Source organism: Lethenteron reissneri, chromosome 21 (assembly GCF_015708825.2).
Source record: "Lethenteron reissneri isolate LAM-NWPU_2019-01 chromosome 21, ASM1570882v1, whole genome shotgun sequence".
Classification (NCBI taxonomy): domain Eukaryota; kingdom Metazoa; phylum Chordata; class Hyperoartia; order Petromyzontiformes; family Petromyzontidae; genus Lethenteron; species Lethenteron reissneri.
Window position 1 is genome coordinate 8,678,093 of NC_083799.1, and position 25,338 is coordinate 8,703,430.

Sequence of the window (25,338 nt, forward strand, 5' to 3'; positions counted from 1 at the left end):
CCCGTCGCCGTCGGGAACACGCGAAACACGCACGCCGCTAATCACCCAGCGCTGCCATAAAGATCTCTCAATCTCTCTCGAGAAATGGGGTATAAAAGCCGGTGGCGTTGAGCTTCACGACGCGACGCCCTCCCCCGTGGCGGTCGAGTCCCTTCCTTGCAGCGTTAAACAAGGAGTCGCGTGGAAGAGTAGACCAAATACAACTTAGAGCAGCTATCTAGAAGCCTTCCCCACCCGTGGAGGCACGCCGGTGATGTCTTCTGGGCAATCCCACCGCGCACTCTTCATCCTCCTCCTCGTGACCGCTGCGCTCTTCGCCTTGGGACGAGGAGCTGCTCCAGACGGAGCGGCAGGTCGAGGAGGAGACGATGTAGGAGGAGATGATGTAGGAGGAGACGATGTAGGAGGAGACGATGTCGGAGGGCCCCGAGGTGCCCGTGGGTCGTGGTTTCGCGCGGCCGTGTCGGAATTCGTGAGCGTGGCCAGCCCCTCTCCCACGGAGCCACGGAGTCGCCGGGAGGCCCTCGTCCACATGGGGATGAACGTGGCCGCGATGGGCCGGCAGGCGAAACTCGCACGGGACAAGGTGACGGTGCCCGGGGCACGGAAGGTGGTGGTGGGGGTGGTGGTGGTGGGAGACAAGCTAAAACCGCTTCGCGAACCGACCACTTTTGTGTGCTTTGAAGAAACTCAGAATCGGTGGACAATGACAAGCACCGGCGGTGGCTCGTTCGCCACTCGTTGTTGCAGAGGTTCGGGGTTCGATTCGGACAGGCCGCTCGGTTTATTACTTCGGGCGTATTAACCGTAACGAAAGAGAAGATTCAGGCCATTGTGTTCCGGTGTCATCGTGCAACGATGCTTAATTGTGAAGCACGGCAATTTGTCGCCCTCTATTGAGAAAACTTGGCAGGACGCGCCTGCAAAATAGTTGAGAACACTGCAGTAAAAAAAAACATTTTGTTCATGGGTAGTAAGTGTTATTTCCTAATTGCTTACGCCTCAGAAGTACAGAAAATGGCTATTGTTCCACACAAACTTTGCTTTTGTAACCAAGACAGTCATATTTTGAAAATTTCCTATTTTTTTTATGAGAAAACGTGTGCATTTGTATCTTTCGTTCACATAAAGTCCTGGTCACAAAAGCAAAGTTTGTGGGGAATAATAGCCATTGTCTATACTTTTTAGGCATAAGCATTTAAAAAAATAACACTTAATACCCAGGAACAAAAATTGTGTTTCATAGTGGAATCAGCCAGGCTTTCGTTAATCTAGCATAGTAATAATAAATTGTGTTTTTAACCTTGTGAAAATAATTCAATAGATACTAATCGTCTTTTGCGCATTTTGTATTAGTATGGAGCTGTGGTTAGAGCGCTTGGCGAACAATCATAATACAGTAAAAAAAAGTCACAATATTGGGTGAGATATAACAGCCCATCATAACCATCATCTTCCAGAATTATTAAAATGAGTACTATTTTGTGAAAAGCCAACAGCGGGTCACCCTGCAGATGGAGTGGCCCACACCATGGGAATGTGACATTTCCACCATGTGTTTGGCTACCAGCGGAGATGTCCTTGACCCATTTGCTTGTCTGAACAATGAGGAAACGTTGACGTGAGCCTACATTCCATATTTTCTATTTCATTACGATAAAAACAAAACATGTTACAAAAGAATATAACAAGATGCAATTCCTATTTTGTGGATATTTTTTTAAACTCAACATCATCGAATAGCGCTAGACTTAGCCGTTAGGTTGACCCAAAGTAAGAGTTGGGGGTAGGTTCATATTTTCTTCATTATGAAATACAATTATCATATTATGAAGCATTTTTCCTGTGTTGAGTTTTCAGCAAATTATGATTAAATAGTTTTTTTTTTCCCTTCTGGATACATTGAACATTCTTTAGATATAAACTCTCAAAAATGCTAAAATGTGTTCAATTTCGTATTTTAAATGTTTGAGGGGAATGTAACTGATTTAAAACATTTCATTTAGAATGCAAAAAAACGTAATACAACTTTCAAAACATTTTATCCAAAAGTAACATAAATCTGTTTATCAGCAACACCAGTTAAATTGAAATTATTTTTAAAAATGTGCAGTATGTTTGAGCTTTTGCACTTGTCAAACTTTGTAAAATGTCATAGCGTGGTTGAGATGAGCTCTGGTGCAAGGAACGAAATTTGGCCTCCTGTCCAATGCACCCTCCTCTTTGTAGCCTGGAGCCTTGGCCCCTCCGGCTCTTGGGCCCCGGATTCTATTGCACCGCCTGCACCCCTCGACAGCTACGCCACCGCCTCTGTGGCAGCCCAACCACCCGGCAGGAGTTGTCTGTCTGACATTCACTGCTCTCGACAGGGAGCCCAAATCATCGTCTTCCCAGAATATGGACTCTTCGGGTTTGGCTTCACGAGGGATTCCATCCTGCCTTACCTGGAGCACGTGCCGGACCCCGCTGCCATAATCTGGAACCCCTGCCTCGAACCGGACCGATTCCCCAACACCGAGGTGATCTTATTAACATCGTACATTGCTATTACTATTTGGATATATAGAGAATCAACATGTTGCCCCTGCTCTCAAAATGCTGTACAGAAAGAGTGGGCCATATTTATTTTTAAGAAAGAGGCAATCATAGGTAGAGAGAAAGATTAAAAAAAGAATATCTTGAACCTGGATTCAACAGAGAAAGGGAGTCGACAGCACTGACAGCTGAGAGAAGGGAGTTCCAGACGACTGGGGCAGCAAAGGAGATGAGAGGGGCAAGTCAATGGAGGATCTTGAAGATGTTGAGTGTGTGAAATTGATCTGGGACTGGAGTATTGGGGTGGTGTGGTGTCATTTATGGGTGTGGACGAGATGCATTTCTGCTTTGGCCACTTTTACCTTACAAGACCGAGCGTGCATGTAAATAGGAGCGTCTCGTGGCTCCAGGTTTGTTGGGTCACAAAATGCCAAACTCACGCGGATGGTTTGAGTTCATCATTGTCATCTGCTGGCAGTGACCTCATGAATTAATATGCTAGACCAGGGGTCGGCAACCTACGGCTCCGGAGCCGCATGCGGCTCTTTACGGGCTGCTTCTTGACGATATGTACGTATGTACAGTATGTACTCAGATGCATTGCGGCTCTTGAAATACTGAATTTTGTACGAATTGGAAAGAAATGGCTCTTCTTGTTATTTTGGTTGCCGACCCGTGCTAGACGGACACATGAAATGTATTCGGCAGCTCACGGGAACCTGAGTTTGCGCGTGGTTCAGCAATGGCTCATGCTGTTCTCGTTCTCATTACATGCATTTTCATTAACCTGCATGTGCCATCTGCAGGTGAAAACCCAGAGACGGTTAACTTTATCATCAGCGATTGTTTTTCCATTGCTGGATGATGGCTCACCACGTCGTTGCTATCCCTCATGGTCCCATGCAGCTGCATCAATCTCACTCCTGCACATTAAATGATCTCATTACTCCATCTCCACGGTTGTTGTCCTGTTCTTGGGTCTTTCTGTAAAGTCACATAGATAGGTTCAAAGAAAATAACAAAAAACTACGACGTTTCAATTACAACACAAGCCATCGTCAAGGTTGTTCTCCTGTTGGATGCGTTTTCCCTAGCTGCATTTTTGCACCTCCATCATCCTGTCCCAGTGTTATGTCCTTCCAAATCCCATTTACTTGTCTCAGTTCTCAAAACGACCTTCTCTACTGTGCGTGCATTTTTTAAAAAGGTGTCATACAAATGGTCTTCGCTACGACAATTCCACGTAGAAAAATGCGCTGTCACACCTCTGTTGCGGTCTGGCGGTGCCGATGCACGTGCGGTGTGGCCAGGTCCTTCGCAACCTGAGCTGCATCGCTCGGGATGAGGGCCTCTACGTGGTGGCCAACATGGGCGACGTGCTGCCCTGCTCGCTGGACCACAACACGGGGTGCCCGCCGGACGGTCGCTTCCAGTTCAACACCAACGTGGCGTTCAGCAGCGAAGGCACCCTGGTGGCGCGATATCGCAAGAACAATCTGTACTTCGAGCAAGCCTTCGATTTCCCACCCACGGTCAGCGGGGCTGGGAGAGGGAGTGGTACAATCAGTAAGAATGCTGCTGTCGCTTGGTTTAGAGATTATTTATAAGAGCGTACGCATTGCGTATAGCAGTTGTTTATAGAGGGTATGCGTGTAGCATCGGTGTAAGGCACTACCACTAGAATATAAGGTACGCCTATCCATAATACAACATTTTTGTACCCTATATTCCGATAGTCCTCTGAACAGGTCTATAACAATAATGTAACCAAAAAAGCTGAGATGGATGTGATGTGCCAAAATAAATCTTCTAGCCATTTGTCGATGAAAGCTATAAACATTGTTTCATTTTAGCCAGAACAGTCCAGTCCTGTGTTCAATCGCAACACTGCATGTCAAAACACTTCTCTTTGTGATTATTTCTTACTGCTGCTCAACTTTGCTCAATTGAAGAAACAAACTAACTCTTATCCATTACATCAGTAGCACTGTTGTCAGATTAACACGTAGGCTTTCGCGACCGATGTTATCCATGAATTTTTTTGGGTTAGATTGCGTAAATTTGTCGCTAAACCCACCACAGCCGATTAGGAAGGTTTGTCACGTAAGAAAAACGTGCAAATGAGAAATGAGTTACTAGTTCAGCACACTGGTGTGTTGGAGAGTAAGCCCACAACATTTACAATTCGAGTACGACGTTTTGCCAGTATTTACAACCAGCCTCATTAGGCAACAGCCAGAATTGTGGAGAAATCCTCCTGTTTCGGTCTTAAATAGAGGGATAATAAATTTGATGTCGTCCCTTGTGAGCCAACAAGGTGCAAAGCCTAGAGGGAGGGGGGTCAATGGAGTCATATAAATTACAATGGATCTCTATTATTAGTTGGGTTATTACAGTTAATCCACATACATAATGTACTTTATGTATGTACATTACCGACTTTGTTGCTTACCCGCTTTGCACTTTTGGCCTCTCAGGGTGTGCACAACAGTTGTGATTTAAAAAACAACAACCCCATCACCGTTTGCTAGTTCCTTCTCGCCACACAGAAAGCGTGGGTGCCCATCGCTCGACTTTGATGCCACCCCCATCCAGGTCGAGTACTCGATCTTCGACACGCCCTTCGCCGGGCGCATCGGCCTCATCACCTGCTTCGACATCCTCTTCTACGAGCCGGCCGTGGCGCTGGTGGAAAAGCATGGCGTCCGGCACATCGCCTTCCCCACGGCGTGGATCGACCAGCTGCCCCTGCTCACGTCCGTGCAGATACAGAGGGCCTTCGCTTATGGCCTCAACGTCACCCTAATGGCCTCCAACCAGCACCATCCAGAGAAGGGCATGGTGGGCAGCGGTGTGTATGGCCCCGACGTGACGGTGTACAGCTACGACGCAGAGAGCAATGAGGGCCGTCTGCTCGTGGCCGACTTGCCCGTGCTCTCCAACGTCCTGACCGATGCCCAATCAGGAAAAGACGACAGTTTGGCGATGCGCGGTGGAGCTTTGCAAGGAAGCAAGGCGGATGAAGTTGCGTGCGAGATGAAGAATTCTGCATCAAGAAACGTCGTGGGTGAAAGACCGGACACGCTTAACGGCAAGCCCCCACAGGGTCGACAAAAAAAAGACCGGGCCTGTGATGATGAGAGCACACCAGTGCCACTCGTGGGAGCTGACAACCACGGGGCGTTCGTAAAGAAGGAAGGGCAGTCTGGTGGCAGCCGCATGGCCGACGAGTTTTACGCGAGCATGATGTACGACAACTACACGTTCAAGGCACTGCAGGGGCCGGCAGGCGAGGTGCAGGTTTGCCACGGTGAACTCTGCTGCTGGCTGACTTTTCGCTGCTCGGGCGATGCCCGGGAGCTGTACGCGCTCGGCGCCTTCGACGGCTTGCACACCGTCAACGGCCGGTACTACACGCAGGTGTGCGCACTGGTGAGGTGCTCGGGCGAGGAGCGGGCGAGCTGTGGCCAGCCCGTGACGCAGGCCAGCACGCTGGTGGACTTCACACTGCGCGGAAACTTCAGGTATGTTCTGGGGCCTCTTTAAAAATTGGTGCCCCAAATACCAGTGCTTAATTTCCCACTTCATAGTTTCTGGGAAATTTTTTTTACTGGAGTCGGCACCTGATTAAATCCAGATGAAATTAAACCTTGCCTAATGTCCAAAAGAAGACTGGGAGTGAATACAAATCTCACGTTATGGTAGGGTACAAAAAATATCAAATTATTTGGTGCATGATTCAAATTAAGGGTGTTTTTGTAATCACTAAATTAAATAGCATTGCTACGTGCGTTCAGGCTTGCATTATAAAATATACAGCAATATAGGCTATCAAAAGGTCACGTATAATGCACAATCTCAAACTTAAATGAGTACCTATGGTTTAATAAACATCAGCGTTGGGAACATGGTAATGGCCACACAACCCCACTATAGCCCTAACAGGTGCTCACAAGTGCACTTGCCCCGACAGTCTGTTAAAGTGTACACAGGGAATGTGTGTGTGCGCCTCGTGTGCTGTTCTGGCCTTAATAGGTGCTCGCTAACAGAACTTGCCCCAAGTCTGTTAAGGCTATACAGGGGATCTTTGTCTTGTCAGCACGCAGCACGTATACCCCTGCATTCTGGGGAGCGGAATGCGGCTCGAGGCGCCGGACTCGTTCAGACGGGACGCTGGAGGAGAACGATTCCTGACGGCGACAGCCACAGAGCACGGACTCATCACGGCTGAGATGTACGGACGCGACTACGAGCGTGACTCAACGAGTGCGGAGCCTCACTGACGCACCAGAGCCGCCTCCAACAAGCACGCACGCATACACGCTCGCTCGCTCGCATGCACGTCAATTACGGTTGCCATCTCATTATATCCCATTATATCAGAAGAGGGAGATCCACATTTAAATGCATTGTTTTGATCTTGTATTATTAAACTGACAAAAACCTGGACTTTTATTGTCCTCGGAACAACAGGTGGCAACTCTATGCACAGGTCTAAAACATAAAACTTATATTTTTTAAAATCTCAGTTGTGTCTGGTGTAATTAATCATATTTGCACAAATTCAACCCTTAAATAATTTTCCAATCACTTCAACCACAGAACGTACGTCGCGTACATTACTTGCGCGCCTTTCACATCTGCGTAATCCAATCCAAAATGCAAAGTAACATTTTACAAAATATTTTAATGAATGTGTGTGTTCATACAAACGTGTCACACGTACTTGATTTTACGCACGAATTTTTTTACGTCTGCAAATAATTAAAATCAACTTATATCATCGGCATCCTCTTTCTCTCTTCTTCAGCAATCGTTTTTTTGCACTCGACCAAAACACCCATGGCACGAGTCACGCCGGTGTTCAATGCTCAAGGGCAATCGCGCAGAAAACAGGACCGGCGCACACCTTTCATTGCACATAACAATCGCGCGCACGCACAGCATTTGGTAAACATGCAAACAGTGCTAGGACCACGGAAATGCTGAGCACTGGGACTATGACCAAAGATGCAGTCACGAACTACGCAAACAGAGATCGTCACGATGACATTCAATTACCATCAATAAAAGGAATACAGTGCAAAATAAAAAAAAACATTTCAGTAACATTAATTTATGTGGCTTAAATCTCTTGTTTGTTCTTGGGGCGAGATTCCACCGTGGTTCCTTCCGACTTATGTATATATATACACACAGCATTGAGGTGGAGCTCATCTCTTGGTTACAGTCCTGAGCCAGTGGTTTAAATTTCCACGTTCCTATGGTGGGGATGAGTATCCATAGGACAACCACTGTTGATGGGCTGAGTCAACCCCACCAATTGGGATATGATCTCGCAACCTTCTGATTGCAAGCTGTTCACTCTACCTCTAAATGCTACCTGGATGTCTAAGTGTACCATTACACATCCAAATACTGAAACTGAAAAAAATGGACACACACATGTAGCTGCCTCCACACAGATAACTGTACAGAACATGAATGTGCAGCCTGAGCTCGTCAATTGAGTTGGCCCAGTGCTAAATACAAAATAATAATTGAAGAACGAACTTTTTGTGCTTTGCCAGCAGTGTCAAAGTCCACTGCCTATAACAACTGTTGACAATCAGCCATCTACAGTATGTGTGTAACAATGCATCGATTGTGATACAATAAAACATACTAATTTAACGCAATAGCATAACATTTTGTACTTTACAAAATACAGTTGTGCGTTGTGATTTTTTTAAATTTGTATATATCGTATGCAATTGGTTTGTGTAAACCCTTACAGCTAGTAAATAACTCACTCTGGAATAAAATTATGGCACTGCATCTCAACACTTAAGATGCTTGGAGGGATGGACAGATATCGTTCGTTTGCTGTTTTGAAGTGAGGCCTCTACTGCTGTACGAAATTAAATCGCAGGCTCTGCGACTTGAAGTCATGGGCCATAGGTTCCCCACCCCTGACATACACACGCACGCACGTACACCTACACGTGGGTACACGACGCTGCCTGTGTCAGTAGAAGGAGCAGGCGGCAGTGAGGAGGAGCGATGCGGCGATAAAGCCTGGTAGGCGGTGCATGTGCGCCATAGCAAACGCTGCAGCACCGATCGCCAGGGGGTGATGCAGTCGTGCCACCACCCGCAGCATCTTGCTGAAATGACAAAGATAAATACCCCCCCGTGTAGCTTACACATTGTTGGGGCAAGTATTGTTGGTGAACACCTATTAAGGCCGACGCGGCACACGTAGGCTGGAGTGGCTAGCACCATGGCTCCCGCTTTTGTCTCCAAAGTGCCAGCTACTAATATGATGCTGAGTGGACCTAGGGGAGGCCCAGCACCGTCCAGATATCACTCACCACTGATGTTAGTCTTTGTGGAATCAAACGAGATTTATAGGACACAATAGTTCATTCTTAATTCCAGGTAAATCGATGAAGGCTCAAATGACAGGAGGTGGTGGTGCTAGAGCAGGGTCGGGAATCTTTTCTTTCCTTACAGCTATATAGGACTTTTAATATCTTTGGTGGGCAACCACACGGTACACACCTCAGTCACTTCTGTCACCGCAGCAGGCCCCTGCAGTGACTCAAATGACCGAGCAAGATAAAATCTGAAACCTTTTCTAATTTTCTAAAATTAGCAAATTGCAAAGTCTAAAATATTCCCCATTCACTAACTGATGTGTGCAGCTAAGACGTTCGCAGTGACGGATGTTGTGGGCTATATCTGGCCCGCAGGCTGTGGGTTCCCCCCGACTTGTGTGCTATGGGTTTGCAGTTCGTTAATTTCCCCACCTCTCTCGGAATGCCGTTGCCCGGGATTCCATGAGCAGCACGAGCACAAGGCTGATGACGGCGGAAACGGCTCGGAATGGATCCGGCTGCAGCTTCCTGTCGACGCTGTTGGCACCAAAGAGGTCATCTCAGTCAATGGCATTGGTGCCACCTCCGATGAGCACGGTTGGTTACGTACGGCGCGATAGAAGATTAATATAGATAAACCCCATCTCGTCGTCACGTTTCTTCACGCTTTCCAACTACGGTTGGTTATTTTATTTGTACACTTGTTTGCAATTGTATTTTTTTTTTGCTTAATTAGACCTGCTTTTATTATCCAGATCTCCCTTGAAAAAGACTCGCAGTCTCAATAGGCTGACCTGGTTATAAAGATGATTAATTTAGCATTTCACAGTATCGGCTTTGACAAATGGCTATGCGTTTCATGTAAACAACCGTAGAACCAGGTAATAAGCAAAAACAAAAAATTCTGCGTATTAATACACTGGAAAATGTTACGGTAATCAGTCCCTTTCTTGAGACAGCAAGTGGGCAAAGTGGTGGATGCTGACTCACCGTAACTGCTTCAACCAAAAGACGAGGGAGGGTGCGGTGAGCGCTAGCGCGCACACTACCAAGGACAGCGCTGTCATCTGCAGGTGGAGCCGGTCAGAAGCCACGCGCACCAGTCTCTCCGCCAGGGAGCTCCCCCTCGATAGCCCGTCCTCATTCCCGGCTTCACCCGCATCGGCTGCGTTATCCTTACTCCTGGGGCGCTCACGACCGCCGGGGGAAGAAGCCTCGGCTTTGCTCTCGGCGCGATCTCCCGCCGACCCGGCACCCGGCCTTTTCCGCGGTCCATCGGCCGAGTTGCCAAAAGGCTTTTCTTCTTTCTCGCTCGATTCTGCACCCTGGTCCTGCTGATCGTCCTTGCTGGGGCGGGTCTCTCCGGCACATGACGCAGGCGTCTGAGGGTGGAAAATTGCACAGCAGCGGCCGTGATGGGAAAGACTCGCTCATGGGCGAGGTTTCAAAACAAACTATTTGTGTTGATGAGTTCGATCAAGGATTCATTTCAGCTAGACCTATCAGGGCTGGTGAGCAGGAAAATATATCCGACACGACATCCTCTCGTTATCACTATGGGTACCAGTCACGTTTCTCCGCCAGTCTACCAGCAACCCAGACAATATTCAGTGGGAATTTAAGCCCCGAGTTCTAGCAAATAATATGATTGTTAAATGAATCAATATCGTTGGGAAATTTATACGCAATCAGCAATTGTTAAATTTAACAAACATTTGTAAACTCAATGCGAGCACATGTCAAGACACTGCATACATGGGGGCATGCACAGAAATGCGGTGCAATTTGAATACGAGGAATTTATGGTTGCTGCATTTGCCCGCTTATAATGGGACATGTCGGGAATCCAAGCCTTGTTCAAGACAAAATGTATCCCATAGTGAAACAGGATTTCAGCATTTATGCTACCGATTCAGTGACAGCAATGTATCACAAGTGATACATTGTAGAAAAAAAGGGTACACGTACACACACACACACAGGTACGGTATTCTTACCAGGTTGAGGGCAGAGCGCATGGCTGCCACTTTTGCGTGCAGTCTGATGACCTGCGAGAGGCCAACGCAACGCACACCAATGATTCACGAGTTTCAAAATGCATATGTATATATAAGACTGTCAAATGATTACGAGTTATCAGCAGCAATTAAATGTGCCCTGCAAGTAAACGTGTTCCCCAATTGCAACCAGCAAACTCTGAAATGCACGGTGGAATTGCAGTGCCTTTACCACCTGCACTGGTAGGCAGTGCAGGTGGTAAAGGCACTGAGCAGTGGGGTGCAAACTTCTTTGAGCGTGCGGCCAATTTGGGCATCTCCGAACTTCCCATGGGGCTGAGAGGGTCAAGTGGACATTTTGCCACTGTGACGTTTGCGTACTTGTAGATGACGTCACGGTGGCCTGTTCGCGGCCAACAGCCCGTCAAGTTGTTTTAGATGTGCTTCTGCGGCTGTCTGGAACACTCTTTCTTCTGATATTAGGAAGTCACCGGGAGCCATGCATTTTTAAATCGAGATTGAAAACTCATTTCTTTAGAACTGCTTTTTGTGTTTGGTTTGCCGTCCTTCCCCCCGCACCTTCGATGAACATGGTTGGCTACGTACGGTGCAAAAGAAGTTCAACATACATACATACACTGCACAGCACCCCTCAGACCCAGGGTTCCGGGTTCCCACAGACAATTGCAACGACATCGCCGCACGTCTCCACAGGTGAGCAAGCCCACCTTGGCCAAGCACAGGAGGACGGTAACAGAAAGGGCGAGAGCTCCGCAGAACAACCACGCCACCCCGAGCACCATGGCCATCACGGGCACGCAGCGCGATGACAGCAGCCCCCCCGGAATCACGTCCGCGTTTGGCCTGCAGCAACAATAACCGTGATTACGGGGTGAGGAAGGTTGAGGGTGGAGCTTGAGCGAGCAGGGTGCGTGGGAGGGGCAAGAGGTCACGCATACCACAAAATGTTATGCATCCCATCTGCGTGGTACATTACAGTTGCAAATCTCAGAGTGGCGACATTGGTAGAAGCACAACCCAGATATTGTATTTTTCCTGCTACTGCTGGTAGGACCTCCATTAGAGGGAGCTCTACGAAGTCCTTCTAGAGGGTATTTTTGGCCTACGCTTCCACACTGGCCAGATATCGTAGAAAGAGAGTACCCAAACTTTACCCCACCACATACGACCGGCCGATGGACTGTGGCATGCCCATTTACAACTGTTGGGTGGACATTGAAGATGGCGATGCGAAGCGTCGTCACCGTTACTCTTAAAGCAGCCCATACCGCTTCACCCTGACGAGCGCGGCGGCAGAGAGTCGCACGACGCAGGAGCCCAGGAGGGCGGCGGCGCGCACAGCCGCGCCGGCGAGCAGGAACATGAAGAGCGGTAGGAGGTTGTGCCACACGGCACGGCGCTCCAGGAGCACGGCGTCCGGCTCGGGGAGAAGCAGGGCGGCCCACGCGGCATGGAACCACTCCCAGCTGCACCGCACGTCGCCAACCACGCGGCACACGCCAGGACAATTTTATTTTAAACATTTTAAATAAATAAATGGAATCTTTATTTAGACTGGAGGAATCCGATGAGCTATGAAGGTCTTTTTAAAAGATATCCAATAGGGGCAGGTCAACACCACCAACACGACAACACAACAGCAGCGATAAAAATACCGGATTCTTTGCTGGGAACATCCGTCGTGTTTACCATGCAGTTTAATTCGCACTGGTTTGCTTTACATGTATGGCACCTGTTTTATGGCGACATGTAAATAAGTATGGCGAAGTGGTGGTGCAGTGGTTTGTATACTGTCCTCTTAACCCAGTAACCCAAAGTTTGATTCCTGGTCATGGCTATCATCAAGGATAGATGCTCTCAAAATGCTGCATTGAGTGGTGTGTGTGAAGATAGATTATTGCCGATTTGTGCAAATTATATGGAAACATGGTAATGTGACATTTAGGCTGTGGGGAACAACTTTATGAATGCGACTTTATAAAGTAAAAAGTTACACGATACAAAAATGAATCACTAATCATGAAAATGCATCAAATTACTGAGGAAGGTGAATCATGACAAGCCTATAAATGACTAATATGTGACAGAGTGCGACAGATTGGAGAGACCTTCATCCAGCAGTGTCTAGATCATGGCACATGAGGACTAAGAAAGCATGATAATATATTAACTCTAAAACAGTGAAAACCAAAAGATGTTCATTTACCCCATAAACAACTTTAAGAGGTTGACGAAGGGCTGTATGTGGAAAGGCTTGGCGGCCACTTCAATGGCAGCTTGGAATGGGGGGCACGGCTCTGAGAAGACAAAGGGGGCACAGGGGTTGAGGCTTGCGCAACATGGGCAGGCTGAGGGGTCACGGCAGGTCACGAGGAGAGCAGCTCAGAGCCCTCTGTTGTAAACCACATAGATTGAAACAAACAATTTATCACCAAATATGTCACATAGCGGCAAGTGCCAAGATCGAAAGATTCTAAAAACACTTGGCATAGAAAGCGCAACATTGCAACCTTTCATATGAACCTTATGGCGGGACCCCGGGGTCCCAAATAAACGGAAGTCAAAATCGTAATAAATGTATTTATTATTGGCGACTCCGTCGCACCGCGCACATAAACGCCGCGACCCACCAGAAATCAATCCTCTCGTTCTTGACCAAGCACCTGTCGTTGTCAAAATCGCCGTAGTCATAAACAAAACTTGGAAACTTTGATTAGAGCATCGTGTAGAGCTCGTCGAGAGGAATAGATTGGCGTATCGTTCGCCTTCAACAAGACATAAAATGACGTCGTAACGTAGTTCGTGCGAGAGCCGGGGGCTTTTGGGACCCCGGGTTCCTGCCATAAGGTTCATTTATCCTTTATGTGACTTCATGAAACAAAGCTCTCAGCTCAGATCGGCTCCTCTAAAATAGACATTAGCCTGAAATACCGATTATCTTAATAACTAGCTTGATGTAAATTAACGTTTTATTGCGTGATTGTTAATTTTATGAGGAAATGTAGCACATAAAGATATTTTTCTTAATTTATTAAATGAAATTAAGGACTTTGGAAGATTTCTCAGTATACGATATCTTGTGTGAATCTCTTATCACTGTTCAAAATGTTTCCCTGCAGTTGGCTATCCTTGATGAACACTTTGATCCGCTGAGGATATTTAGATCTAGACAGAGCCACGGACAACTGGCCATGGGAAAAAAACGGGTTCATTGAGATAAATACCCAAATTTTCTAAAGTCTGACCCTGCAACTTGTTGATTGTCATCGCATACGCAGGAATTATCGGAATTTGTCATCGTTTCAGTACGAAAGGAAGAGTGACGTCACTTGTAGCTAAGTCGATTCTCGTGATGAAGACGATTTCGCCTCGGTTGCATTCTGATACAATCTCTGCGGTGATTAAGTTATTTTGTAATGATTTGACCATCAACATGCGTTCCATTGCAAAGGCCATTCTTCGGGTTAAGATGTCGCAGAAGCATGATGATAACGCCTGTCTTCAGTGCCAATGTGTATGGCGGCATTCCTGAAGGCGTTTGATCGTGCAAGAAATTCTGGAGGGTGATTCAATGTGTCCGCAGGTTCTTACGACACGATCGAGACAGAGCTGTAATAATTTTGGATATCTCCGGACAGCTTTGTGATGATGTCGGTGGCTCTGGCGAGCTCTCCATCTCTGCTGTCTTTCTCTTTGCAAACAGCGTTTCTTAGCTGCAGTATCTTCGTCCTCTTTGTTTGACGTATTTAGATCTTACGACACGTAACGTGCTCCAGCAGCTGGAACACTGCGAAAAAGGTTGCCTCACACTTTTTAGACACTGTATAGGAGCGGGGTGATCTGCAGAGGGGCCAAATCTAGCTAGTTTCGAGGCAAAAAGCATTCAAATTGGTTAATTTTTTGACCAGGGATTCTTCGGTATCTTACACAATAGGCAAAGGCAATCACTGTGGCTGTATAATTTAAAAACGCCTAACTTCACTTTAGCACTGTTTTCAAATCACCTGAAGCTGTTAACTGACAAATGTATTTTCACCGATGGACGCTTGATAGCGAAAAGTGAAGAAAGTAGAGTGCTGATACTGTCTGAAGTAACTTAGCAAATAACGAAGACCAAAGGGGAGAAGCATTAGAGTTATGAATAAATTGATCAAAGTATAATTGTATCTTGTCTAAATGTAATAGCAGGGAATATTGAAAAAAAGAATGTAATCAAACACTTCACTGCATTTCACCGTAGCACTGTAATAATGGCAGTGAATGTTGCATGCAAACTATGTCATAAAACACCTGATGTAATGTCACAGTAGCACTGTATTTAACGGACGTTCAATTACTTGCAATTCACTGCTCTGCTACTTACTTATCTTCCGCTTTCGCTCGCTGGGGTTGGAAACAATTGGAATTCGATACAATGTCTGCAAAGTAGCAGAGAAATGTTTATTGTAGCATAATTTGGAAGCGTAAAGTAGACTTACCTTTCGTTGGACGTGCCGAAGAAATTAATAAAGGCACCAAATGCACTGTGATGCGACGTATAATTATTTATTGCCTTCACTTTCTATAAAGATACGTAAAATCGAAAGCGAATTTGCGTAATTTTTTTTATCATAGCCGCTCGACCTTCTGCGTTAGTCAAAAAATCCAGGCACACATTAATAATAAGGGGGGGGGGGGGTGCATGTGGAGTGACGTCACGCGCGGGACACACACTGCCTTGTATGGCTCGTTATATTAGTTGCTGCGTTGATTTATTAGCTTTGAATTCCATAAAGAAAGGTCAAAATGAAAGCTATTTTGCGTAAACAAATTTTCGTTTCTACTCCACCGTCTTCATGCGGAGTGACGTCACCCGTTCATGATTATTAATGACGGGGGTCCATGTGGAGGACCCTTCCTGTTCATGATTATTAAAGAGGGGACGGGTCCATGTGCAGCACGTAACATGTTCATGATTATTAATGAGGGGGGCTGGTTGACGTGGAGTGACGTCACGCGCGTTACACACTGACATTCTTGGGTAAATATAGGTGTCAATAATGCTGCAGCCAAAAAGTAGCTACATGCCTATCCCTAACCCCAACCCTTACCCTATCTGTACTCTTTTGCCATTCATGGTTTTGTTTTATCCATTAACACGTCCATTATCGATCTCCAAACCCAATTCTGCAGAAATATTATTCGTAGCAGCAGTTATTTTATTCCTTCAGTTCCCTCATCTCTTCTGAGATTTTGGGCCCCAATTTATGACCCATTGAACTATGACTACAGCCATTCGACCAGGAATTATGTTACGTGTTGCCCCCACCACCTTTCATTTACACCTCACCTTTGCTCTGCTTGATCTAAGAGCTGCTTGCCAAACACGAGCAGGATGTTCGCCACAAAGTACGCGGGGAAGCACTCGGCGTGGAAACGCACGAACTGCGGGCAAATTCACGAGGTGGAAACACACGAGGTGGAAACATGTGATAAAAATGTACCTTTAAAAGCTTGTCAACACGGTTACAAACTGTGTTTATAGGCATCGATGGAAATGTAAAGTTAAGATGTATTTCCTGAATGTAGTTTTTAATTTAATTATGGAGCCTCACCTGTCCCATCACTTCTAAAAACGACGTCTTGATGGTGACCTATAAAAGCAGGATAAAGTAAATCACTCGAATGCTCCGTTGCATTTTCATAACTGCATTAACATTTTTCTAAGTGCATATTTCTGTTGCTTCTCAATTGGTTGAAGAATTTTGCCTTTTTCCCCAAATAATTTTCCAATCGTGCGATATCGCCATCATTTCACGAGACGACACATTTCATTTACAACTCTCGCAATTAGGAACGCACCACAAACTCGTACTGAAATCACTTAAATCGGCATTTCATTCCTTACACCAGGGCCCCACGCCAACCACACTACACAACTACGGTTCGTCCTCATGCCCGCGGCGCGTGTGCCGTAATGCGATGCACAGGGCACGCGCCTCGTAACGGCAATCAGCGTGGCCGTGCAGCTGGAGGCTGGGCATCGCCTCGTTTCCCAGTGGCCGGCCCGTGTGCAGCTTCACAGACAGCGCTGTCACATCCGAGGCACTATAACGGACACACGTGTACGCACGCACGCACACACACACACACCAGGCAACGGCACGAACGTAATTGGTGGAGGAGTTTGAGGATCAGACAATATGCCTCTGTGCTCGGTGGGATCTTCAGAGTGCTTTTATAAATGACAGCCCGTTTTGAATCCACTGCTGGATAAAGGTCTCCCAATGCAGTGTCAGTCATAGTCGTTGTTTGACCATGCTGGTCAGTTTGGGTTGCTGAAGAGGAGGGGATGACCTAAGCTGTCGATTCTTCTAACTTCACTTGCATTAGCATTTCACAGGTATCCTTACATATGAGGACAAGTCGCCTTATATCTGTTTAACGTTTCTTTGACTTGCGACTTCCTATTAGCATGGCTGGCTATGTACGGTACAAAAGACGTTCAGCATAGGTACAACTTAATTTATTATTGTGCTGTGATCAGTCAAGAAAATCTGACCAAACCGACTTATGGTATGATAAATGTATTATGCTCAGATTTCATTTCTGTACGTGACTTTACTTGTTTTTTGTCATTTCGGTGACCCAGGTCACACTTCTAAAGGAGACTCGACCCCTGGTCTTTTGCATACTCATCCTGGTTAAACAAAATACACTCTCAACTGTGCTATCTTGGACGCGAAGCCCTCTACAACCGGTGCCAGTGGACAAATAACGTAGGAGTGCAAGCGGAACAAGAAATAAGTTTCAACCACCACGATGAGCCATAGCATTTGCAAAATGCATTTGAACAAAACACTCACTTCACAGTGGTAAAGGAGTCTTCCTTGAACCAGGGCACAGTCAACCGTACCAGATGGGATGCTGCGGAAACAAGAGACATGGTCACGTGACTGGTGACGCTCCGGTGTGGCCAGAGTTTACAAATCTGTCTATTGTCTCGGATAACTAGCACTAACTGCATCGATCAACTCTTACCTGATGTGATCTCACAGGTGGGCTTGATATAAACAGTGAATGCCTGGTACACCTGCAAAGACAACAGCATGTATTAGGTGAGAATGTATTGCTTCAAATGTTAGTAGCAAGGCAATTAACACCGTGAGGTGTAAATCCAAACAATTTATACTTTTACAAATGTGGTTATGTTTCTGCAGATATTCAGCTGAAAAGTAGTTTAACCAATACATGACTTGGGCCCAAAGTTATATCTGACTGTATATTAAGCATATCCTTTGCAATAGTGGGACAGTGTTTTGAGCAAATTACTCATTTGGGATTGCAGCCACATCGCCCCCTGCCTGTGACAACTTAAGAGGAAGATCCCAAAAAAAGCCTTAAGAGGCTTTCTTGCAAAACAAAACAAACTTCATTACGAAAAAAAATTGCCTGTTTTAAGATTTCGGAATAATATTTCCACTTGCCTGTACGAAATCTGTGAGGTTAACAATATGCAGAAGTCCAGCAGAAGGTATGGACAGTGAATTGGAGGTCAGTCCTTTTGAACAAAATGTAAAAACACAAAACATTACAACGACATTACAGCATAGTTATTCCTATCATTTCTAATCTATAAATGTAATTACTATCATTGTCAAACAATATTATAATTATAAAGGAATGTTGCATTTCCACCACTGGATACAGGCGTTGAGGACTGCCTGAATGCTCATTTAAACAGGAAATCACAATGACAATTTTTATAATAATCACTATAATTTACTTTAAACAAGTTATGCAAACTCACACTTGAACTTTAAGCTAGAGCAATGACGTGCAATCATCTTCCAGCGCAGGTCGCGTTCAAAATCTCAAGGCTGGCTCTCTCTGTGGGCCACGTGGTAACTTGGTGAACTTGAGGTGACATTAGCGATAGTGACGCCCGTTAGCAAGAATGGTATCATGTAGCCTGTTCACAGCAAACAGTCCCCCCCCCCCCCCGAGTTGTTTGCCCAGTGTTTGGCGTACCGCAGCGGTCGGCAACCTGCGGCTCCAGAGCTTCACGCGGCTCTTTAAGGTCTATTTCATGACGTTATTTATTAAGGACCGCTGTCTTGTATTCATGTGAATTGCGGGTATTCAAATATTACGGGGTTTTTTTACCAAAAAAACCCCAAAAATAGCTCTTATTGTTATTTTGGTTGCCGATCCCTGGCGTACCGGGCCAGTCAAAACTATGCCACAGGCCATTTCCAGCCTCTTGGACCTTAACTTGCAAACAACTGTCATAAAAAATGCCATTTTTTGGTTCTCTATAACTGCATGAAGTACTCATGACTGAGCGCTGTGTTGGTGTGTACCTAGTGAGAGAGCGTTGGTTACAGGCAATGCGCTGCTCCGATTGTTCCAGGCGATGAGCTCACACGCCAGGCTGCCCTGTCAACAGAACAAGGCCAGCGCAGGCTCGAAACGAGCACACACATGGACGATGCAGGAGTAGTGCAGCGGCTAGCATGCTGCGCTGTGAGCCCGGTGACCCGAGTTCGACTCCCGCTCATGGCCACCACTAGGTCGACTCAACCTCAAATGAGTACCTGGTGTAGTGTGTAAACATTGCCGCTGGGGAGACAAAGGCGGTTGGGCATGGTGTTGGCCACCCAACCCCTCGTGTACCGTGCTGGCCTTCATAGGCACTGCTCACTAACAGCACTTGTTCCAAAAGTTTGTTAAGGCTACAAGGGGGATCTTTATTGTTGTGCGTGTGTACTTACATCCAGAGCAGTGCTGCGTGCAAGGATGGCCACATGCGTCAGTGCTGGAAGATCCTCCAGCTTCAGCAAAACAGTCTGCAGGTGAAACAAAGTGTTGTTGCCAGGTTCAAAATTTTCCCCTTTCTAGATCCCAATTAATGCAGCTTCAATGCCCGCAGTAATCGATAAATATCGGGCTAAATTTCGATGTAAAGCTTTCGTGACTGCAGGGATTCATATTCTTGGTTCTTTCGGTAAAGTAACGTGACTTTACCGAAAGAATCCAGAATATAAATATCGTGCTGTTTCAAAGGAGTAGGCCTCATGTGGCCGTGGGGCGGTATTAAAGTAGCGTCCTATATCCCAGCCCACGGGTGTGAGGTTCCTCACCCTTGCTTTGGGGTTTCTGCAAACATGCAAACGAGACAAAAATGTTTCCTGTGAAAAAATGTTTCTTGCCTTAAGCGAGGGCAGCAGCTCTGCCTCCCAGGACAGGTCCACACCCTCCGTGCTGCAAACACAATGACACTGACGATAAGTCCTGGCCAGCACGGCCTCACACCACCAGTGCCCCAAACCCCAGCAGTATCCCCTGTACGCGATGTTCGTCAGTGTTGCCAACTCCTTAAATTGGAAAGTCCCCCACAAACGAACCTCACCAAGGCACTGGACATCACTACATAGACCTTCTGAAGTAATCCATTATGTCACGAGACAATGCATAAAGTATTACGCATTGTAAACAATACAGGATTGCGAATAGAGACCTGGAATCACTTCTAAGTCTTCATATTTAATTGCGAGGAAAACCCAGCGATAAAACCGCGACGTTGGCGACACAGATGTTCAAAATTTGGGAAATTACTTTTTTAAATATGTGGATCAGTGGTTTTGCTCTATTCGCAAAAACTGTATGTAATAACAATATATATACTTAGCCATTGTCTATCACCATCATTCATTTATCCACGGAAGCATCAATGATTCTCAAAACTTTTTCAAAAGGGTCCTGTGCTTTGGGACGTTTGGCCAATTCCTTTTGATAGGAGTTTATCGCAAGTGGGAGGAAACCGGGGTAAGAACATCCAGGCGTAAGAGGAGATAGCATTCAATATTCTTTAGAGATGCTTTCAAGAACCCACTTGCTGCGCTGCCATCGCTTGGCCATCTCACAGCTCGGCAGGTCTGGCTCAACAGCCCTCGCGTTCAAAGTAATGGATCACTTGTGTGCCACAATCTGTTCAGATTTCACTCCTTTCACCGATGTCTTACCAGGACGTCTCGTTGTGCACTGTGCATCCGAATAGCCAGCTGGTAGAGTCCTGCAGAAGGAAAAAAAACATCGTTCTTTGTATTATTCCATGTAGCTAAGCATCTCCATCGGCCAAAGTCTATTCACTGCTGGATAAAGGCCTCCCCACGCCATCACCATTCGCTCGCAGTCCTGCGACGGTCCAATTCATCTCACTCCTGCACGTGAACCGATCTCATCGCCCCACTTCACTCATACTCGTATCAGTGAAAGAAGTTCAACGTACATTTTTCCGTAAATGTTGTTCATAACAAAACCACAATACTTACCAAGTTGTGACTTCGACAGTAAAGATGGCTGTAAACATCTGACAGCCTGGGGAAAGCGAAATATGTTGTTTTATAGCCCTAAGAGGATGGAACACAGAGCGCATTAGCACAGACAAATGTGATCGACAAAACAACATACAGCACTACTCTAGCCATATATTCAAGCAACATTATTTATGCATTATATACATTTTTGCCTTAAAGCCCATCGGTTAACAATAAAATGTGCTGTTTTATGCAGGTAAATGTGTCGTTTAAAAGAAGCCTCATTAATGACTTACAGTGTCAGAGCACCTACTTGTGGAGCTAAGCTTTTAAAAGCCGACATGGCAAGCATCTTTGGCAGTGACAAAGGATGAGCTGTATATGTTTTACAATTTGCAACATGATTCATTTCTGACTGCCCCTTGCATTACCTTGGTTTTTTGTAAAGTCCAGTGTGGCTCCTGCACAAAAACCCATGAGGCCCTGGCTGAAAGGAAATAAAAACACATATACAATTATATAAACGACGATCAATCATGCATATGCATGGATCCTGTGATGCTTTCCAACGTGCGTTTGTCCAATATGGAAGTCAATGGGGTAGCTGTTTGGGCCAATGCATTTGCATATTTGCTAATAGTTATGTTTGCATGCTTTATATTCAACTTTTGGGAAACCCTTTGATAAATGTTTCTTATTTTCAAGTCCCTAATAGCACCACAACCTTACAGTAAAGTTTAATTCATGTTCGATCAATGTCACGAGTGGATTACGTGGACTAAGTGAGTGAATTATTATATTAATTGTGCAGCCATGCAATTGTATGTATGTTGAACTTCTTTTGCACCGTACGTAGCCAACCTTGCTAATCGGAGGTGCGGGGAAAGGACAAATTATTAGGTGTGGGGAAGGTCAATTAAAACTTACCGACGTGGATTAAATTATCAAACATTTCAATCTCACCAGGATAGGTTACTTCAAATAAATAAAAACGTGGATTTTCGAGTTCTTTCAGGACACCCTCCCCACCCAAATGTCAATCGTAAGCCGCCCACGCACCTTGAAAAGATGCCGCGGGCCGTCGCTCGTGGGAGAAGCCGAGTCCGGGGTGCTGCACAAAGTGATGCCTCAGTATGGCCAACCTCTTCTCAGCATCATCTGTAATCTGGAGAAGGTTGTCACGGCAATGAGTGAGAACAACAACAAGGAGCACAACCGGTCCATTGGGTAAAAGCGCAGCTCGTGAATTCAGTGGCAGACGCAGAATTCAGGAGTCAACACACAAAGAATAAGCTGCTGCGAAGAAACATTCGGATAAGGTTCTGCGCTTAAGATAGAAAAAAGGAGTTTAACCAAGAATATGGTGCTCCACCAAAGTTATCTTACTAATATACGTAAACATTAATTCAAATGTACGTTTTTTGTTATTTTATAACATGCAAAAGGAATGTCAACCGATTGGACGACAACACTTCTTGCCCATTGTTCTCTGCTTATGAGATGATAGCGAGTTTAACCAGGGATTACATTTGCAGGATAAATATCTGACTCATTTATGCATGCATTCAGCAAATTATATATGTATTTACTCACTGTATAACAAGCACAGGCAGTGTCAACCAAGCAGACCACAATGTGTCTTCCATTGTACGTGAGTCCACGTTTGACCAAAGGTACTTACTTGCCTGGTTTTGGAATCCACCATGTCAAAAAGAGCCCGTACTGTGGCCAGAACCAGCTCCTTACACCTGCGAAGACATTACTTTTACCTAGAGCACTGGAAAGGTGTACCCCAAGTGTGCATAAAGAGGCTTATTTTAGCCACTTTAAATGTACGTCTGTGACGTCATCTTCTGGGGCCGTTCTTCCAGAAACTGCAGAGTTCCAAATAAATGTTTCTGTCTCATTACAGGATGCCAATAGAACAGATGGAATATAAACAGGGTGTAAAAAAAAGCTATAGTGAAGGTCTTTTAATCGACCAATATTGCCATTTATATTTTGCAAGTTTCCAAAAAAGCAAATAACAGAAAAAAATCAGTTGCAATGTGGTCCCAAGGACAACTCAGATAACTCTGTGCCCACCACAAGTTGAATAATCCTGCAAACAGTAACCCCTGTTAATTATTGATGTGGCCAAAACCATACTTACCAAACGATGGCTTGGTGATCTGTGCTAATCCATGTCTTTGGTACCGCCATGGCCTAGGGGTACATGGGTGTAATTCAAATGCAGAACATGTTTATGAAAAACAAGCTCTTTAGATTTTAATAATAATCATAATTTGCAGCCCTTTGTCAATCAGCTAGTGAATGAATGCCTTCCCATGTCGTGTTGGTTATGGCAATTTTTTTTGTGTGGGTTGAAGAGAGGGCCCAGGAAAGGTTCAAATATCACTCAGGTAGCCAGGTTCACAGTGCAGTGCATGAACCACATCACCACAGCTCCACCCCTTTGATCTACTTATCGCTTTAGAAAACCAACAAAACCTCAAATAACAAAACTTATCTCTTTGCACATGGTAGAAAATGTGGTGACATGGCCCAGCAGTCGGCTTGCGGTTTAAATCCGACAGGCTACTCTGGTTATTACCGCAGGTGTATTAACCATAAATGATGTACCGTCCTCTTCAAGCGCACACTAAAGATCCCGTGACATTATTAGAAATGAGTGTGCCTGCATCATGGTCCACAATTGGAAAATTTGAAAAATTACCTGCAAATTACTCAATTAGGATAAGACATTGCTCCATCGCCCCCTACTCTGAAACTACTACAGACTAGGTATGTGAAACTGCACCTTCGTAATATTTTTTATGCAATAATAATGGCACCAAAAACAAATGTAGTAAATTATTATTTTCATCGGTGCATTCATTTGTCGAATTAATAGCGATTTCTGCGCTCAAACATACAAGCGTCGAATTGTGTATGTGAACATCAATTATTTACAATGTATGCAACTTATATTAAGTTTGGTAACAGGCATACAGCTAATCTTTAATTTGGATGGAGTGAAAAACTTTGTATTGAGACAATATTTTTAAGAAAATAATGAGATAAGTAAAATCGACTCAAATTGAATCATGATCCCAAACTATGATCATTCATCGCATTGCTCGCGTACCGTGACGGAGATGGTGTTGTGTTCGTCGGCCAGGCCGCTCAGGGAGGTGAGGCCGGCGCGGACCTGGGGGTCTCGGTGGGCACCCCCCACCGACAGCACCGCCACGTGGCCAAGGTCGTGGGCCCGCTCCGCCCAGCGTGTGTTCACCTGCTTGTGGAAGTCTGCGGGAAAGTGTGGCGATGGATCAAACAAAGATTGTGTCGGCTGAGCACGGGGAACATGTTGCGTGGAAGGTTTGTGATGACCATATGCCAAATCTCTTCATACACGAAACTCACAGGATAAAGCCCACAACTACAGCTCTCCAGTGTATTTGGACAATATCACTTGTTGTCTGACGGTCAGGGAGCTTTTCACAATCTTCAGTTCCAGTTACCAGACAGCAGGGATGGGGAACCTTTTCCTTGCTAAGGACTGAATAGGATTTTAAAATATTTTTTCCAGGCCACCAATTAGTTAACACTTGACACTAATCTCTGATCACACTAGATTTGTATGGATTATTTGCATGATCAGAACTACTTAAAAAAAACAGGTGACGTGCATACAACCATGCTAATCGCACCTCCGAATAGCATGGTTGGCTACGTACGGTGCAAAATAAGTTCAACATAAATACAGAAGTGACCAATTTGATTTGTAGAGTCGTTAAAAGTGGTAAGTCTCATGTGGCTAGAATTAAATGAAGACGCAGGCTGTAACCGGCCCGTAGGTATAGAGAGACCTTGCCTTTTTATTATGATAGGCAGGGTGTTAATTGGTGTATGTGGGCACGTAGTAGCCGCGGCACCTGTGAGCAACGGGTCCAGCGAGAGCACAGGGGCGACGTGCGGCGTGGCCTGCGTAATGAGCACCGTCACGAGCGACGCATCGAACGCCGGGTCGGCCAGCACGGCGCGAGCCACCACACCGCCCATCGAGTGGCCCACCAGCACCACACTGCGTGGCCGGCCCTCCCCCTGGTGCTGGGGGCACGGCGCAGCGGTATAAGAATGAGCGTT

At 45.7% G+C, this 25,338-nt stretch overlaps 2 protein-coding genes across 3 annotated transcripts in view; one reads left to right on the plus strand and one right to left on the minus strand.

The window, feature by feature from the left end:
* On the plus strand, positions 1-7,778 carry BTD (biotinidase). Of its 2 annotated transcripts, XM_061555721.1 has the most exons (6): positions 1-586; positions 2,370-2,519; positions 3,846-4,067; positions 5,131-5,845; positions 5,956-6,059; positions 6,635-7,778. In XM_061555721.1, the coding sequence occupies exons 1-6, from the start codon at positions 254-256 to the stop codon at positions 6,764-6,766; spliced, it is 1,656 nt and encodes a 551-aa protein (XP_061411705.1). In that variant the 5' UTR covers positions 1-253; the 3' UTR covers positions 6,767-7,778. The 2 variants fall into 2 exon arrangements, with proteins under 2 accessions (XP_061411705.1, XP_061411703.1); XM_061555719.1 differs by having other exon boundaries at positions 5,131-6,059.
* The window catches only part of PGAP1 (post-GPI attachment to proteins inositol deacylase 1), a 21,789-nt gene continuing 3,653 nt past the window's right edge, over positions 7,203-25,338 (minus strand). The window contains 24 exon segments of the mRNA XM_061555723.1: positions 7,203-8,681; positions 9,327-9,431; positions 9,885-10,276; positions 10,892-10,942; positions 11,620-11,755; positions 12,181-12,378; positions 13,119-13,209; positions 16,237-16,336; positions 16,507-16,545; positions 16,891-16,999; positions 17,758-17,818; positions 17,933-17,984; positions 18,379-18,452; positions 19,255-19,330; positions 19,666-19,746; positions 20,110-20,155; positions 20,917-20,966; positions 21,226-21,303; positions 21,642-21,697; positions 22,270-22,375; positions 22,892-22,958; positions 23,363-23,415; positions 24,338-24,498; positions 25,128-25,302. Coding sequence (XP_061411707.1) covers positions 8,543-8,681; positions 9,327-9,431; positions 9,885-10,276; positions 10,892-10,942; positions 11,620-11,755; positions 12,181-12,378; positions 13,119-13,209; positions 16,237-16,336; positions 16,507-16,545; positions 16,891-16,999; positions 17,758-17,818; positions 17,933-17,984; positions 18,379-18,452; positions 19,255-19,330; positions 19,666-19,746; positions 20,110-20,155; positions 20,917-20,966; positions 21,226-21,303; positions 21,642-21,697; positions 22,270-22,375; positions 22,892-22,958; positions 23,363-23,415; positions 24,338-24,498; positions 25,128-25,302 — 2,496 coding nt within the window. The 3' untranslated portion in view covers positions 7,203-8,542.

Excerpts from the sequence above, each read along its gene's own strand:
- BTD (XM_061555719.1), top strand. The coding sequence starts at position 254 with ATGTCTTCTGGGCAATCCCACCGCGCACTCTTCATCCTCCTCCTCGTG. Across the intron at positions 587-2,369 it reads CGAAACTCGCACGGGACAAG|GGAGCCCAAATCATCGTCTT; the intron begins GTGACGGTGCCC and ends TGCTCTCGACAG. Across the intron at positions 6,060-6,634 it reads ACACTGCGCGGAAACTTCAG|CACGCAGCACGTATACCCCT; the intron begins GTATGTTCTGGG and ends TTGTCTTGTCAG.